Source organism: Carassius auratus, chromosome 35 (assembly GCF_003368295.1).
Source record: "Carassius auratus strain Wakin chromosome 35, ASM336829v1, whole genome shotgun sequence".
Taxonomy (NCBI): Eukaryota; Metazoa; Chordata; class Actinopteri; order Cypriniformes; family Cyprinidae; genus Carassius; species Carassius auratus.
Window position 1 is genome coordinate 995,467 of NC_039277.1, and position 19,340 is coordinate 1,014,806.

Below are 19,340 nucleotides of genomic sequence, written 5' to 3' on the forward strand. Positions count from 1 at the left end.
AATAAGCTTCAAGTATATATTTTTTCTAGTTTATCTAGTATCTATTTTCTAGTTCTAGTTCTCATCCTTATTCTAGAAAAAGGTTGTCTCTTTGCAGTAATCTGAATTTGCATATATAAAAATAAGTAATACTTTTAAGCAGTACTACTGCTGATAGAATAATAGTATATTATCAACATCACTTTTAGATTGCTGTTTATTTGCATATAGAAGAAAAACAGATAACATTGCTTATAGCTGTACATTCATTGTGTATGTTTGTGTCACCATCTAGTGTCAAGAAGAGTAAAGAGGAAACACTACTCAAGATTACACAGCAACAGAAGAGAGGATTTCATTTCTGAGAAACATTTCATATAAAGATCCTGTGACTTATATCCATATTAATCTAGGATATAACTTTAAACTTTGACAAACTTTGAATTTTTCTTATTATTTTGGTTATTTTTGAATGTAATCAGAACTAATATAATGAATCTATGAAAGTCACAGTTCATAAAAAAACAATAACAATAAAAATTAAATTAAATTACAGAGAGTTATTCAATACTCTGTGTGAAAAAGTATGAACTGGCAAAAAAAATAAAAAATTGAATTTACTTAAATGTCATAAAATCATAACCATAAAGTGCATACAGTGCATTTTAATGCGTTTATACTTTATAGTAAGAAAGGGGTGTCCAATCCTGCTCCTGAAACCCCTGCTGTAGACCTTTGCATTAAACATTTAAATTTAATATAGTCATTATTAATTAACATGAACAATGAACATGAACAAAAACTGTAACTGACTATATAATTTAATATTATTCAATGAACAGTTATTTTAGTTTTTACTAACTAAAGTTAACAAACATTTTAAATTATTTAAAAAAATTTACTGTAACAAATAATCATTGTTAATGCATCACTGGGCCCTTATTGTCAAGAGTGGCTTTGAATATTAAGGCTGGACATTAGGCTATATAGATTAAATAAAAAAACACACGGTTAATACATATCCTGAGCATTGTTCGACTGTTTAAGAAAAAATGTCACGTCCACATAAAGATTATGTTAAATATAAAGCAATGTTTTACATAACTTCACATAACATGAACACAGCCCTATGAATTACACTTCACAGGTTTGCCATCCACATAAACATAATAAGTGCATTTCAGTTAGCCGTTTCCTTTAGTCAGTAAACACTTCTCTCCAGAACTGCGTGACGGTAAAGTTTCTGTTCCTGCGCAGCATCCGTCCCAGCGCCCGTGCTTCTCTTCTGGACTGCTCATAACTGGCTCTCCATATCTGCCGAGGAGACGAGCTGGGGCTCACAGCAAACTCAAACAGCTCTGGAGGTGGGCATGTGAGGTGGCTCTCTTCAGCTCGCCAGACTTTAGATGGCAGTTTCTGTCACAGATCAAATAAACAATAGCAGTAAACCTCTTTAGAATAGTTGCTTATTAGCATGCATATTGTCTGTTTTATCAGCACATATTAATACAGGAGTGTCAAACTCAGTTCCTTGAGGGCTGCGGTTCCAACCCTGCTCAAACACACAAACCGTGTAGTACTCGAATAAGCCTGAAAGACTTGATTAGCTGGATCAGGTGCTTTTAATTAGGGCTGAATCTACTCTGAGTTTGACACCCCTGCATTTATGCCTTATTCTGCATGACTATATTCCAGATCCCTTAATCCTAAACATAACTACTGCAACTACTACTTAACTTACTACCAATAAGCAGTAATTAGGAGTTTACTAAGAGAAAACTCTTAGTTAACAGTGAATATGCGTCCCCTAGTCTAAAGTGATACCACAATACCAAAACCTTTTGAATATTGCATGATCAGAGAATGGAAAATTTAGAGAAATCCTGTCAAAACCATAATTTCAGTACCTTTTCCTGCCGGTGGATATTCTCCCAGACCCTGTTGCACACCATGCACTCAAAGGCGTCAATGAAGCTGTCTTGACTAATATCGTGAACACCCCACGGTCTGTCCTTCAGCTCTCTCACCAGATTCACGTTAGATATCTCCCGCTTCTGCTTCCACTCCAGATATTTCAGATATTCCCCGTCATTCTTGTCCAACCACTTTAAATACTGAGCGAGCTTCTTCGGCGGCTCATTGGGATCGACCACGACTGCGCTCCTGTTATCTGGCAACCACATGCGCACGTTAGGAGCTCCGTAGTACACCGGCACAACGCCCAGTTTGAGCGGCCTCCACAGTTTCTCAGTGATATAGTCATCACAGACGGCGTTCTCAAAGGCCAGGATGAACTTGTACTGGGCGAGGATCTGGTAGAAATCGTGATCGTCCATCGCAGTGGAGTCTCTCAGATGGGGCGGCAGGTCTTTATTGTGAAGACACTGTCCGTATGAGTCCACCTGGATGTGCTGCATCAGCTCTTGAACGTAAACATCTCTGTCAGACGGCGGGTCACAGTGCGACTGGACGTACGCCACCGGCGCCAGAGTCCTCCTCAGCTGGTTTTTGTAGGCCAGAGGCAGCAGGTGTGTTTGTGCGCGGAGGGCGCTGAGGTCCTCCAGGTGCTGCGTGGTGAGGGGCAGGTGAGAGCGACGGCTGAACGTCGCCGTGTGGTTGAACACGGTAATGAGCGGCTCATGAAAAAGCTTGTAGTTGTTCTTGGGCGACTCCTCGTGAAACAACGCCCACTGGTGCTGCTCGTGACGCGGAAGAGGAAGACTTTCAATACTGAAATCTGTACCTGAAAATAAACTGTGTTCATCAGTACAAGGACCAATATATGATCTACAAGGATCTATATTATTATAGAAAAGTGTCATTATTGATATGGGGCTAGTGTTGTAGCTGGACATCAATCATTCATGGATTACTCATTCTATATTATATGAAATATGTTTCCATTGTTGTTTAATCTGATGGTTGTGTGGTTTTAAAGGATATTTGTCTTCACAAGAAAGAGATGAGAGGCAGTGTGATGTTGTGAAGTATTGCCTTTGCCTTGGTAATGTATAATAACACTCTTTGGATTGATGCTGGTCAGATCCGTGTCCGTGCATGGAAACATGAGTGACTAAGATCATTCAATAAACAATAAACAACTCATTTTTCATTACTTTGTCTCCTGCTTTCTGCTCTTTCCTGTCTGAGACTGTGTGCCTCTTGAGCTGTTGACCGCTGATACAGTTTTGAGTATTACACAAAATGCAGTAAAACACTGATTTTGGGTACCTTACAAAAGAGATATTTTCTGATCTAATATTGCTGATGTGGAGACTTGATCTCACATTACCTTTGCTGTCATCTAAGTAACACTCTCTTAAAGTTAATCTTTAAAGAACACTGACAATTTAATAACACTGTTAAAAGTAGTCCAAATGAATATACAACTGATTATGTAATCAGAATTTAAAATTTGTCTACCTTTTATTTTAAGGTGTTTTTGCTATAGTGTAATTATACATTTAAGTACTGAGTATTATTAATTAACTACATGCACATACTATAGGGTTTGGGTTAGTATTAGGGTTACTTGCATGTAATTATGCATAATTCCTTGTTATTAAATAGTAAGTATATGTAAATTGTAACAAGGACACCTTAAAATAAAGTGTTACACAAATTTAATTATTAAAAATGCATTGATTCTCGCAATTTATTTTCATATTTTACATGTTCCTTTCTAAAATAGTCTACTGCTTATATACATTCAGAAAGTCTGTCAGTTTTGTGGACATTCACACAAACAGTCATTATTTCGGTGGCTACACAGCATTTGACCACTGGATTTCCCAAAAATAATTTCAATTTTATTTATATTACGTTTCTCAAAGATTCAACACTGTTAAACTACTGTTTATCTGAATTATCACTCAGTGGGTTATTTCACCTAATATATTTACCTGAACCGAAAATGTACAGTAATAAGTTCAGTAATATTTGCATGTTCACGGTGTGCAGATGTTGGTTAATGGTCACATGAAATACAAGTAAATATCATTTTGTATTTTTATTTTAATTGTTAATTAGAAAGTTATTTTATTTAAATTCTACATTTTAATGATTTAATTGATTGTTAGCGTGTTAATGAACTCACAAACCCCCTGCAGACTCTTCATGAACCCCAGCTTGGGAAACCTTGATGTAATGTAATGTTTAATGTACTTCATGTTGTTAATAACAATAAATGAAACATATTTTCTTTCTCTGCAATCTTTGTCATGTAATTTGCAATCAGTAACAGACTACAGTTTGTAACTACAGTGAGAATAAATATTATTAAATATTATTTTTTTTATTATTATTTTAAAGGGGGCTGATTCTTTTCTATACACACTGTAATCTGCATTTAAAACAACTGATATTAGCTTGTATTTTTTATGTAGACAAAACTGTATAAAATTAATACTTTAATCATATAAATGCAAGTATAAAATGAGTGTGTACAGTATGGAACAACTGAACAATGAATCAATGACTGTATGGACTCACCATAAAAAAGGAAAGCTTTTGTGTGTGGATGGGAATGATAAGACTTGTTAACAGTGAAGAAACATCTGTTACGGCCACAGTCTCCGAGACGTCCCAGTTCTCCAGTCAGAGGAGACCACCACACAATGACAGGGTCCTGGAGCGGTGTGTGTGTTAACTTCTGTCTGAGTGTGTTCTCCTCGAACTGTCCGAGCTGTTCGATTACCTACGAGGAGAGACAAGTGTGTGAATACACAGATACTGCACACATGTTCCTGGATCAACATCTTCTGATGATCATGGATCAACATTATTGTCCAAAAATATAGATTTAACCAAATCTCTACTCCTAAACCTAAACCTAACCCTACCCATATTATATTCCTAAAATAAGGGGGAAATTATAGCTGATTAACAAGCACCTAACAATGATTGTAAGCCTAAAACAGATATTTCCCGAGAAGTTAGATCTCAATTCTGATTGGTTGACTGGAACGTTGCTCCAGAATAAACAAGCATGTTGATCCAGGAACATGTTGTACTTGGTGAAATCACGCTCACCACACATGAACGATGGATTTACTGAAGGATTTACTGCAGAAATAGAAGAGTCAGTTGTTTATCCAAAAAGTTTCATAAATGAAAGCATTTATTTGTTAGAGAAGTGGAGAAAATTCCTATGTTAGAAATGCAATGCATCTTTCAAAAGTCAGTAAGCATTTGCTATTACATACAGGTTGCAGGGATGGAAAAGGGAGATTTTAGTGAAAGGAAATACCAAGGATGAGGAAAGGACAGAGATTCATCCAACTGTTAGTGAGAGACTGATCAGATCCCAAAGTCCAGAGGACACACATCTGCAAACAAGAACAACTTCAAAACCAGCATAGTCCACACTAATGGTTCATTTGCTCTATATTTAGAAAACAATTCAGTATAAGCTAAATACTGCATTAATAACTAAACATAGTGAAGGTTTTAAAATCGCTATAAGCTCTCTATAGCAGTGTCTGAAACCGTAGTGAGCTGTGAGACGTGCTGTCTAGTTTAAGAGACACATCCTATCACAAAACAACGAGAAATACGTTTCATGTTAAGGTAAGCAAATCTTTGATGACTATCTGAGGTTTCATTTAAGGCAGAGTTAATATTTTACCTGAAATGTCATGATTAAAAACACAAACGCAGACGCGCAGAAACAAAAAGCGCAAAGTTTTTTAACAGAGACTGGCCACATGTCAAACCCTCTGTCCGCGAGCGAAACATTAAAAACAATAACACTTCCTAATCATTCATTCTGATGGTATGTTTTTTTTTCGAATATTTGCGATCTGTAATGCATTATTTATTCCTGTAGATATATTGATCCCATAGCGGCTGTCCGGGGAGCGCTTTTCCGTATCAGCGTCACTTCCGGTACGCGACCCTTTAAACCACAGACACTTCCTCTACGAAGGGAAGTTACCGCTGATTACCTCTCTCTCTCTCTCTCTCTCTCTCTCTCTCTCTCTCTCTCTCTCTCTCTCTCTCTCTCTCTCTCTCTCTCTCTCTCTCTAGATCAGTGGAAGTTACTGTATTTGCAAGCGGATTGTTACTATAGAAACACACGTTCATTAAATAAATGTTTTTGCTGTTGTGTTTCGGTGAATAAGAGAGTGGCAATTGTTTAACGATTGTAAGTGAGATGTATAATGTATAATATTTAGGAGTAGTTCTAGATGTCCTCTTGAAGAGACACCAGGCCCCAATAACTATATGGAAATAATCAAACATTACTCTAAATATGAAGCTCTATTATGGTATGAGCACCTATATTTCACTACTACAACTTGTATAAATGACTTTTGATATCAGTCTTTTGAATATTCTTATATATATATATATATATATATATATATATATATATATATTTAAAATGCTGTTAATGTAAAATGCTAAATCAAATGATATGTCTCAAATTATTCTAATTCTATTCTTTTCTATATTTAAAAAAATAATCTAACTACTTTTCTAATCTTTTTGTATTCTGTCTATTTTCTTTTTATTTATTATACAATTATAAAAAAAGACTATTCTATCTGTTTTCTTTTTATTTATTATATTATTTAAAAGCCATTGCTCATGTACTGTGTTAATCTAACTGAGGCTTGTTATAGCACTTATATATCATTGCTTTTTTGTTGTTTTTGCTACCACTGTCTTCATCTGTAAGTCGCTTTGGATAAAAGCATCTGCTAAATGAATAAATGTAAACTGTAAATGTAAATTTAACAGATAAAGGCAGAATTAAATTTCACCTGAAAGGTAAAATCAGGCATGAGAATACTTAGATATTTATTAGCCCATATTTTAATTGAGGGTATGTCAGAATAGCAACACTGTACTGTTATGATTTAACTCATATAGGTTTTAATGAAACAATCTGTATTTTTTATTTATTTATTTTCCCTCCTTTGTAAGGACCTAGAAAACCAATTATGGATTTCAAAATAAAAACGAAACACAATGGCTCTGTCGACTGTGATTTCATTAAAATCACCAAATATAATGAGACTTTGGTTAATAATTTAGGGCATTCATTTCCATATTTAAATTGTTACTCCTGAAACTCTGTGTGAGTATTGAATGAAAAAATAAAAACAGTAACAGCTTGCCTCTCAGGTCCTTTTCACTTCAGTGTCTGAAAATATGATGCCTGCCTGTGTCACATTGACACAAACTGTTTGTGTCACAGTTATATTTAATGATATTTTATAACTGTTACAACAATACAAAGTTCATATGAATATGAATTGAATGTAAAAGACTGTCCATCTGATGCACTCTGCTCGTGTGATTTGTGATGTATTTCAACAGATGAAGTTGACCAGTGAGTCATAATGTACCTGTTTGCTGCCATGGCAACAACAGAAACACTCTGAGTGCTCGTTCTCCTTTTGTGTTTCGGAGAAGTCCTCCTCTCAGCATCAGCATCCTCTCGTCAAGCACCTGACAAACACATTGCTCCACACTAAACCACATGGCTGTCAAACAGTACATGCATTTGCATAAAGAGCTTTACAAATAGAAATCTTCAGATTTATTAATGTTACAACTGACTGTTGTTTAATATCAGTGTGTCTTTATAAATGTGGTGATTTTATTTTTTAAACAGTAGCCAGTTTACTGTACATTTCACAAATGCTCGAGAAATGTCAGTACAGCATGTTTTGTTCACCTAGCATTTTATTTCGTGATCTTTGGTTTGCTTGCTGATACTGTTTGTGTAAAGGAAGAGTAAAGCACTACAGCACTGATTGCTCACTATTACATGATTCACAGATTTCTGATTCCTATAATCAAAGTGAAGAGCGCTTCACAAACACAATAAATAGCTACTCACCAAACAAAACTAATAACTGCATCTCTCATCTCTCACTCAGCCCACTACTGATTAATGGAGATATGTTGTTTATGACTTTAATCAATCCACAGATGATACATCCATTGAGTTCCTGTTACAGTACTGAAATCCTTAGCTTGTAATAGTAAAACTAGATTTATTCATTTAACACTTAACTGTGTTTCCTCACCTTCTTTGTTTTAGGGATCTGATGGCTCTGCATTAACTATAACATAATTTTATTGAAATCTCCATTTTAAGTGGACAGCAATATATCTAATCATGTCTGGCAACTGGACAAATATGGTTTATTGTGGTAATAAAGTTAAAACATTTAATGATTTATAAGCGCTTTAGATATTATTTAATTTCATTATTTTATTTTATTGTATTGTACACTAATATTTTGAAACTGTACTGTCAGTACACAATAGTTGTACAAATGAACAAAATCTATGCATTTATTTCCATTCAAGCTAATAAAAAGCTGACAGGAAGAGATGAGCCCTAAACGAGCTCTCATCATCATTACTGTCACAGCCTTCATCTGTCTTTGGAAATGGCAGAGTGAAGCTTACAGAGCATCAGAAATTCATGTGTTTGCTCAGTACGACTGGATCTTTATGTGCACAAAGTTTTCTGTAGGTTCTGCATCTTGTTTAGATACATAGCATCATGGATTTGATCAAACACCAGCAGATAAAGAAATCTAAACCTGACTCTGCTGGAAATCTTATAAAAGGTCATGGTTGGATCTTCCATCAGGACAATGGTCCAAAAACAAACATCAAAATAAACACCGAAAGAGGTCAGTGAGCAGTAAATGAAGGCTGTGCTATGGCCGTCCCAGTCCTTTGGTCTGAACCCTGTAGAAACAGAGTGAACAGAAGAGAAGCACCTGCTTCTGGAGATTCAGTACGGATCAATGAATTCAGAACATGTCTTACTTCAATGAAAGCTTGATTTCTGCCAACTGAATAATTGAAGGTAGTTTTTTTTTTCTGAATTTTTTTTCATCAGAAAATTCTGAAATTGATGCATCATGGTTTCCACCAAAATATTGAGCAGCACAACTGTTTTCAACATTGATAATACTCAGAAATGTTTCTTGAGCAGCAAATCAGCAGATTAGACTGTACTGTACTGTATATAAAGCAGCACAGTTCTCATGCCTGGTATCATCTATGTACATTCATGTTATTTAAACTGATTTAGCGCATTAAATGGATGTTTACATCATATTAACAAATGTATCAGAGGATCGTATAGCATTGTATTACTGCTCAAAATCTAGATTATATTCAGCATGTTCTGAAAGAGTAAACCAAACTAAGTTATCTGACAAGAAAGAGGTGTAAAATGTTATTATCTGCAAGTATATGGCTGCTGCAAATTATAACTAAAGATAATGCATGGTTTGGATTTGGTTTCTAGTGGCAACATGTGTAGGTGGCCACAAATTCATACACCGAAGAAAGACACAAGAGTAATTACTGCAAGCACATTCGGGCATTTAATCGAGCACCAGCGCTCTGCTTGACTTTGATCTGCTATCGACACACATTAAACCTGCCTTAAATGACTGGACAGATACACTTAGCATCTCACATGGCACACATGATTAGAACATTGCTAAAAGTGTTTATTTATGACATCACTTTTGCATGAATTACAATCCTCAATAAGATACTAAATATGACAATGAGAACATACCAGGAATCACATAGGAGACTTTGTGTATTATGTAAGTTTAATTTCACTCATACAACTGTGACACTGTTAGCAGCTCTTTACTTTGAGGTAAACAGAACATAAATGTCAAAGTAAATCCACACAGATGTCCTTCTTGACATCAGGCTTCCTGTCCATTAGCTCCTCATCTCTCCTCGACTCCGTCTCCATCATCTGAAGAGCATCTCAGATATCTGGTTTCCAAGCAACCGTTTCCAATCAGCAGAGCCCGGTTTCATAAAACACTCACTCACCCGTTTAAGCAAAGCGTGAAGCTGTTCTGACCACATCAGGTGACGCAAAAGCAAAGTTACATGCTTCATTTCATTTGAATCTTTTGATTCTTGTTGTTAATGACGATCCTTTCAAAGGAGGCTTCTTCTGTCTGAGTGCCATGTAAAGTTGAAGTTGGAGGTGATGAGATTCCTCCTCAAGACCCTCCTCCATCTGCTGTTCTTCTCTTGAACCGTCAGTTCACCCCTCTGCTTTCGTTTTAAGGGGTCATATGATGCTTCTTTAAAGATCATTATTTTGCGTGTTTGGTGTAACAGAATATGTTGACATGCTTTAATGTTCAAAAAACACATTATTTTTCAAATACTGTAATTACTGTAATTCCTCTATGCTCCTCCTCTCTCAAACACATTGTTTTCAACAAAGTCCCTTCTTCTGACAAGCACAGTCTGCTCTGATTGGCCTGCTGACCCAGTGCATTGTGATTGGTACTCTTCGGAAATGTAACGGCCCTTTCCATAATTGCGAGCTTCCTCTTAAATAAATGTAAAGAAAGTTAATAATGTTCACTTGGGTTTTATACAATACCGTATACTTAAAAAAAGTATTTCGATACTTTTAAAACAGTACCGGTGCCTTAACGGTGCCTGAGTCTATACTTCTATAAAAATAAATAAATAAATAAAGCCTAAAAAGGATAACATTACAGAACATTAAAAAGATGTAAAATAAATCCATAGCATTCACACACTCATTTCCCAAGCGTCCCTTACTCTAATAAATGTATTTCAAGATCTGGGTCGTTGTTTAATACAAAAGCACACATAATGTTTCTACTGAATCTCTGTCACTCACTCTGATATTTAGTTAAGATGAGTGTTGTCTGTCCCTGTCTTTAATCAGTTCTGTAAATCACTGTATGCTTATTCTTTATAAAGTAGCAACAATGTCGTTTGTAAAGTACAGTACTGTGCAAAAGTCTTAGGCACATTAGTATTTTCACTCCAAAAAATGGTTTTAATCCAATTATTTATATTGTTTGCTTTAGTCTGACAACAGACTGCCTAAGACTAAGACTTTTGCACAGTAGTGTACAGTATTGTTCAAAATAATAGCAGTACAATGTGACTAACCAGAATAATCAAGGTTTTTAGTATATTTTTTATTGCTACGTGGCAAACAAGTTATCAGTAGGTTCAGTAGATTGTCAGAAAACAAACAAGACCCAGCATTCATGATATGCACGCTCTTAAGGCTGTGCAATTGGGCAATTAGTTGAAAGGGGTGTGTTCAAAAAAATAGCAGTGTCTACCTTTGACTGTACAAACTCAAAACTATTTTGTACAAACATTTTTTTTTTCTGGGATTTAGCAATCCTGTGAATCACTAAACTAATATTTAGTTGTATGACCACAGTTTTTTAAAACTGCTTGACATCTGTGTGGCATGGAGTCAACCAACTTGTGGCACCTCTCAGCTGTTATTCCACTCCATGATTCTTTAACAACATTCCACAATTCATTCACATTTCTTGGTTTTGCTTCAGAAACAGCATTTTTGATATCACCCCACAAGTTCTCAATTGGATTAAGGTCTGGAGATTGGGCTGGCCACTCCATAACATTAATTTTGTTGGTTTGGAACCAAGACTTTGCCCGTTTACTAGTGTGTTTTGGGTCATTGTCTTGTTGAAACAACCATTTCAAGGGCATGTCCTCTTCAGCATAGAGCAACATGACCTCTTCAAGTATTTTAACATATGCAAACTGATCCATGATCCCTGGTATGCGATAAATAGGCCCAACACCATAGTAGGAGAAACATGCCCATATCATGATGCTTGCACCTCCATGCTTCACTGTCTTCACTGTGTACTGTGGCTTGAATTCAGAGTTTGGGGGTCGTCTCACAAACTGCCTGTGGCCCTTGGACCCAAAAAGAACAATTTTACTCTCATCAGTCCACAAAATGTTCCTCCATTTCTCTTTAGGCCAGTTGATGTGTTCTTTGGCAAATTGTAACCTCTTCTGCACATGCCTTTTTTTTAACAGAGGGACTTTGCGGGGGATTCTTGAAAATAGATTAGCTTCACACAGACGTCTTCTAACTGTCACAGTACTTACAGGTAACTCCAGACTGTCTTTGATCATCCTGGAGGTGATCATTGGCTGAGCCTTTGCCATTCTGGTTATTCTTCTATCCATTTTGATGGTTGTCTTCCGTTTTCTTCCACGTCTCTCTGGTTTTGCTCTCCATTTTAAGGCATTGGAGATCATTTTAGCTGAACAGCCTATCATTTTTTGCACCTCTTTATAGGTTTTCCCCTCTCTAATCAACTTTTTAATCAAAGTACGCTGTTCTTCTGAACAATGTCTTGAACGACCCATTTTCCTCAGCTTTCAAATGCATGTTCAACAAGTGTTGGCTTCATCCTTAAATAGGGGCCACCTGATTCACACCTGTTTCTTCACAAAATTGATGACCTCAGTGATTGAATGCCACACTGCTATTTTTTTGAACACACCCCTTTCAACTAATTCAACTAATTGCCCAATTGCACAGCCTTAAGAGCGTGCATATCATGAATGCTGGGTCTCATTTGTTTTCTGAGAATCTACTGAACCTACTGGTAACTTGTTTGCCACGTAGCAATAAAAAAATATACTAAAAACCTTGATTATTCTGGTTAGTCACATTGTACTGCTATTATTTTGAACAATACTGTATGTATAAAGTTCATATAATTAGATTACGTATATTTAAATAAGTGTAATTAAAGTATGTGTTCATATGTGTTGAGGGCTTGATTTTCACTGCAGGAAACAGCTGTGGTGTGATGAGCGAAAACTTTACATTAGATGGGAAACTGATTGCTCCCTCGTGACCTTTTGTAAACTGCATTTAAGACAGAGAACTGCACAGATACAGATATTCTAGCAATCTATCGATAAACACACAGACTGACTCTGAGGCGATCGCAAATTTGAGGATAGTTTATGGAGCTAAAAGCTACAGTCCATGCTTCTAGTGTATACTGGAGAACTGTCTATTGTTCAGACCCATACAGCAGCTCTATAGTGTATGTGATTGTTGCATTTATTACTCCACTTTGCCAAAACACTAGTTGGCATTGTCGACTTTAGGAGCAAAGTATAAACAGGAGATGATGTTCATTGACCTTCTCTGTCCAAGCTGTGGTGTGTAATGCTTGGCCTATTTTTTATCTGTTTGATTCACACATGAACCATTTCAGCGATGAGGCTTCAGAATGCTCAACTTTGAGCTGCTTTCAGAAGATGTGTGGATTAAAAACGAGCGCAGAGGCAATGAAGGATTAAATACAGTATTTTATTCACTGAAGCCAACATTGTGTCCCTGATCTTTGTGGGCAGGCGTAAGACACGCTCATGCCAAGAGATCACAACCAGTACATCCAGTCTTCTGAATACAGGGCAACAGGCATATTGAACAACATTTACAGATTTAAAGGAGTAGTACAGGATCACAGCTAAAAAAGGTATTCACGATATCTGAGTCTGGACCGCAAATGGTCCAACTGATGGCTAAGGCGCATTAAAACCAGCTGCACTCCTTCAGTACTCACGCAATTGCATTTTGAGAGGAGATCATACATTACAGGGTTCGGCAAAGTAAACGCACCAAATTGAAAAAGTCAAGAGACTGACAAACAAAAGTCAAAAACAAAGTGAGTGTTCCAGTCGAAATATTATTACCACAAAGAAAGATATTTCAAAGCTCGTGACTGCTTGAAATTAGACAAGTCTCCCTTTCGGATGTTTTTTTTATTTGAGTTATTGTTTTGCAATGTTATGTAAATAATAACAAATGAAATTATAATTTAAAAGCACTAAGTCTGTGTGTAGGAGGTGCACTATTAAAGGGTTCGTGCCAGCGTTACATGTTTGGTCTGGAAAAGCGGCGAACATCAAACATGAAACATAGTAGCACATAACAGGAAGAGCCGAACTCTTCTTATCACCATTCATACTGATGACAGTTTTGTAGTATACATTATTACTAAGTGTGTACTGTATATACTGCTAAAAACATTATGCAACTTTTGTTCTCAAAGTAGCAACAAATAAATAAAAATAAAGATCATCTAAGTGCTTCTGTGTTCAGAACTGGACAAGACCAATAATACGTCCAGCAATTTCACAGAGAGGAAACAAAAAACAAGACGCAGCAACATTATAAAGTCTGTTGAAAGAGCTTGCAATGACAAAAACACAATGTAAATATGATCCTTTCTATTTGTCAAATTCTACCTTAAAATAAAGTGTCCTTAAAAATACTTCAAGTAAACGAAATGTCATTATAGACGGGAACTCGAGAAGGTACTCAAAATAATATCTGTAAGCTTTTCATAAAGATTTCTCTTAAACCCTTAAATGTTCAAATAAGTGAATACTGTAGATGTGGCTTTGTTGATGTGCAAAAACAGTGTAGAACATTCATATAGTGTTCACGTCATTGTTTTTCTTCTGTAATGAAAATGACATCTTAAATTTAAGGTCAGCATCATGAAAAGCAACCGTTCCAAACCAAAACGCTCTCAGTTCTTCTAGAAACCTCTGCATTCGAACAACCTAAACATGACGGCAAAAACACAGGAGCACAGACAAACTAACACGACTTTACACGAGTGGAAATGTACCTTCGGCTGTGTACCTTCAATAAAACCAACCACAGATTTGGTTACGCTTGAAAAACCTGTATAATGAAGTAACATATCACTACCCTTTACAAAGCTCTCTAAAGAGTCAAAAGAACTAATAAAGTGCACTATAAATACTACTGTCATCTTTACAACAATAATGTTCTGAACTGAGAATTAAAAATTCAAATATAGAAGATTATAAAATGCACAAAAGGAGCATTGGCATTTACACTACTGAAAAAGCAGAAGTATACTCTCTACTTCAACAAACAGATAAAAAAATAAATGGCACAAACTGCGCAGCCGATGACGTTGAAGTCAACATCATCTTGCAGTCTGAAATGCCGTAACTCAGCAAGTATCTCGAAATCATCATTAGAAAATAATCTGTTTAGAGTTGGGTCCATTGCTGTGACATGCTGGTACGATCCATTAACGAGCGAGCGAGCGTGTGTGTGTGTGTGTGTGAGTAGATATTACCGGTGGTTTGTTAGAAGGTGTGTGTACATCGGTAGTGGATTTCATCCACAACAAAATCGAAAGGCTATATGCCACATCATACCCATGCACTGAAAAAGACCCCTCAAACGCTCTCTCTGCTGATCAAGTCAGATCCACGTTTATTAGGGTGTTTTCACACTTGAGTCCTCTTTAAAAGATCCAAACCCAGGCCCCTTTAAGTGGACCAAGAGAAAAAGCACAGTTCTCTTTGTGTTCACACTATCGCAGCTCCTGAAAGAGGACTCGGATCCTTTTTGGGCCACTTAAGCATGATATGTGTCTCAGTCCTCCTTCAGATTGTGTTCAGATTGTCACAGTTCAGTGTGTAATGGCTGACATTATGGCCTCCAAAACTGGAATATTTGTATCTTTTGCACACCTTTGGTACACCTTTGTAATATTTATTTTAAATTGTTTTCCTTGTCTGTGTAATCGTGTTTATTTTATAGGACATAGGTTTTCTGCAGGATTTTTAAGCTCAAATGTAACACTTTTTAAATTAATGTCATATGAGTGGGGTGGGGCAATGTCTCTGGTAACATTTTAAACTGTAAAACGAATGTGAAAACCATGATTTACAGTTCAGATACAGGTTTTCGCGAAAAAATATAAATAATATCAAATTACAGCCTTTCAAATGTCATACCATTTTTAAGAAAAGAGTGAAAAATCATCTTTTTCATGTTAATCATCACATTAAGCTATATGATAATTGTCTTTCCGTCTCCATTGTCACCACAAACATCTGATTTGTACGGAAACATCTGAAGGCCAAACTACATCGTAATTCACAAAAGGAAAAATCAAGTGAGCCTGGGCCCATCTGTGTTCACAATGCATGTTTTTTTAGCGAACCATCCCTGAACTGTACTCAGACACCTCCCCAGATGGTCTCGGTTCGGTTCTGAGGGTCTGAGATCGTTTGGGGTGTTCACATATGGGACAAAAATCAAGCGAAACGCACTCAGACCCCTGGAAAGGACCAAGTGTGAAAACACCCTTAGTCTAGTAAAATAACTCGCTCTGAGTGAGACTATATCTACTGTCTAGCATATGTTTCGACTTGAAGAAAATACTTCTCAAAAGCAAATGAGGGGAACAGCACAATCAAGAGACAGTCGTGTTCTCAGAACGAAATCAGCGGCACTTTATTTTACAGTGCTGTTGCGCTTACACATACTATAGAAACTACAGTAACTACAGTAGGTGCTAACCCTGAATCTAACCCTAAACCCCTGTAGTTACCTGATCTTACTCAGTCATTTCTGCAAGCGCACGTACTGTACTGTCAAATAAAGTGCAACCACAAAATCGTTACACGCTAACGAATAAAAAAGAAAACCACACTATTTGCTCCACAAGCTGGTCAAGGGAGATTTACAACTTCCAATCAATTGATCAATTTACATTTTACACAAATGTTTTCTGATTCAGCTGTCGGCAGATAAATAAATTACATCAAAGTACAGTCACGCGTGATATACAGAGGCTCTCTGACAGGAAGCAGGAGATGTCTATGTGACCTTGGGTGTTTCGGGCCGGTAGTCCTTCCGCTCGGACGTGTTGCGCTTGACTTTAGCGGCGGCCGGCTGGGACTCCTGGTTGAGAGATGGACTGGACTGAGACTTCTTCAGCACTGCGTCACCGTCCCGGGTCGTCAAGAGCTCTTTCACCCCCTCTTTCAGGAGCTTGACGTACATCTCGTAACGGCTTTCCTTCAGAGAGAATTCAGAAAATCCATCATTAGCCACCGTGCATCTGTTACTGCATCTCCAAAGCAGCATCTCCAGTCGAAGTCACCTTGTGAGAGGCTCATTTATTCCAAACATGACACTGCTTTCATGCACTGGCTAACTGTGAGATTTCAGCCAATTTTGCATCCGTAACATGTCTTGTCCTTCAGACTAATGGATCGACAACATCCAAAATACACATTTAGCCGTTAAAGTATTTGCATCAGTAGATTTTAATTAAAATAAGTTTCATCAAAATTCGTTTTTTCTCCTACACTGAGTCAGAAACTTCAGCAGCACTTACATGCACAACCTGACAGTTGTATCCCCTTTACTGAGGGGTTTGTTCACATACCATTTGTTTTTATTAACATTTTATTCCTGAAATCCCCTCTGTAAACCTCTAAAGGGTCATGAAACCCCAGACTACTTTTTCTGAGATTAAAGCAAGTTGTGTTGCACATCATAGAAGATAATGTTAGTATCCAATAATTTTAAATGTTGGAGAAAACTTTTTTTGCATTATTTTGATCTTCCGGGTTTAAAATCTACATTGATGACGCGTCGGTGTCTATTAAATTATTCTTGAGACTGCGTGTTCTTATCCTATGAGAAGACGCTTCACTTAATTATTCACAACAGCATGTTGTAGATTTGCTGTGACAAACGCTTCTGTGAGACTGTGTACATTAACCAAGAGAGAAGTTCATGGATCGAAGGAGGGTGTTTGTTTTTGCTTTGTAATAAAACGAGTTTGGCACGAACACGATTCATTCACTTGGTGAGCATAACCGTTTTTACAGCTCTGTGACACAAAAGGCTTATATAAATGCCACAGAATAATCCTTAAAAGTTCTCTGAGGTGCAACAGCAGATTCATATATATGTTTTCGATGATGAGTGAAAATGGCTGTGAATTTATTTGTGATTTTAACTAAATGGAAGCAAAATGAAACAGTCTGAACACAAAGCTGTGTGTGTTGTCGGTCTCCCCTCTTCCCCCTCCTCCACTCCGCACCATGCCCATGTTTTTAGCATTTACTAAAACCCTGGTGAGAACTAACCAGTAGCTACTGAAATGGGGTTTCATGACCCTTTAACTCTTAATATTTCAACAAAAGAAATAATTTTTAATTTTGGATGTTTTCCAATGTTCCAGATTTGTTCTGGACATTTTGTAAAACTTGCTATACAAAGCAATTATCTTCTTTGAACCCTATTCACCTGTGGTGTCTTGCCTTAAAGTCTTAAAGCAATGCTCAGAGTTGATTTCAGCAGAGGTTGACCACAGCATGTTGCTGATCTAATGACTCACATGGGACGATTCTCTGTTCATAATTGTCAGTACTGAATAAAATTACATTTATAATCCATTATAATTTTCCTCAGTTTTTTTACTGAGCTTGTTAAAGTGCATTCTGAGATTGACTTATCAAGAAAGGATATTGCGACATTACCAAGAATTTGGTCAAAGCCTACTGTTTTGATCAGCCGTTGTGTCCGGTGTGTGCCACTAATGTTTGGACCAGAGCTAAACTCTGAATATAATAAAGATTACAAGAGTGCTAAATATAAGATCAAATAAATCTTCTATTGTCAAAAGGTAGATCTAAAACTTTTATACACATTTGCTAAAGATCTACTCATGCTTAGGCCATCTAAGATGTTAATGAGTTTGCTTCTTTAAATAAAAAAGCAATATTTATGCATATGAGTCATACAGCTTTGTTATGGAATATTGATCATATTTGTCAGGCCAAAGGGCTTTAAAATAGATATATTTTTTTATTCACAGAAGTGGATATATATTATGGAGATGTGTAATTGGTCTAGTTTATTAAGAAGGGTTAATACACTGCAATATAAATGAGTTTATCACATTATAACGGTGGAATCCATAAAACTAAACTAAGATCATGTTAATCAATTAGACAATTCCACTGTATTTACCATAACAGTGTAAAAAAAACCACATGCATATGTTATTTGTATTAGTTTCTTGTATTTCATATCTCGTATACTTATTAGTTTTGTGTTTATCACACACACTGCTCTTCCACTTCGCTTGATGACGAGGCATTTCACTCCCAATCAAGTGCCTCCTTCTACACAGCTGCAATTACACTACATAAGAAACGTTTTGGGTCATTTGATAATTCTAGGCTACTTCTCTTTAATTTCTACAATTGTAGAAGACCCTTTCCAGAAATAGGGCTCAAAACAGGCCTCCAAAATAAATTTGGTTTTAACCCAATTATTTGTGAAAGATGCTGCTTAAGTATTTTTATACAAGCGGTTTTATTTTTAACTAATTTCATAGTAGATTTTTCAAGTCAGAATACTGTTGATTTGATTTATTACATTTAACAATGCTTTTGCTTTATTTATTTATTTTGAAATGTGTTAAATAAACCTAATATTTAAACATATGTAGCTTAAGTGAAAGTGTTACTCTAGTGTGACACCAAATGTTACAGAAAAAAATACTTTCCTTAAATTAAATATTGTTAAATCCATTTTTATGAAAATAGCCTTGATAAGAGGAATGAATGAGCATTCAATCAAAGGCAGACAATTTAACACATTTCCATCGAATCTAGACAAGTTCTTTCTTAACAGCTTAGATGAG

The 19,340-nt window shown here is 36.4% G+C and overlaps 2 protein-coding genes across 5 annotated transcripts in view; both read right to left on the reverse strand.

Annotated features, from left to right (window-relative positions):
• Positions 1-1,009: 1,009 nt before the first annotated feature.
• On the reverse strand, positions 1,010-5,872 carry LOC113053974 (alpha-(1,3)-fucosyltransferase 10). Its single transcript, XM_026219146.1, has 4 exons — positions 5,606-5,872; positions 4,471-4,675; positions 1,887-2,722; positions 1,010-1,395 (listed from the first exon to the last, which is right to left on the reverse strand). The coding sequence occupies exons 1-4, from the start codon at positions 5,684-5,686 to the stop codon at positions 1,177-1,179; spliced, it is 1,341 nt and encodes a 446-aa protein (XP_026074931.1). The 5' UTR covers positions 5,687-5,872; the 3' UTR covers positions 1,010-1,176.
• A 7,253-nt stretch (positions 5,873-13,125) lies between these two features.
• LOC113053975 (PH and SEC7 domain-containing protein 3-like) overlaps positions 13,126-19,340 on the reverse strand; it is a 103,453-nt gene continuing 97,238 nt past the window's right edge. For all 4 annotated transcript variants that reach the window (XM_026219147.1, XM_026219149.1, XM_026219151.1 and 1 more), the window contains one exon: positions 13,126-16,693. In XM_026219147.1, the coding sequence (XP_026074932.1) occupies positions 16,493-16,693 (201 nt within the window). In that variant the 3' untranslated portion in view covers positions 13,126-16,492. The remainder of the gene's footprint in view (positions 16,694-19,340) is intronic.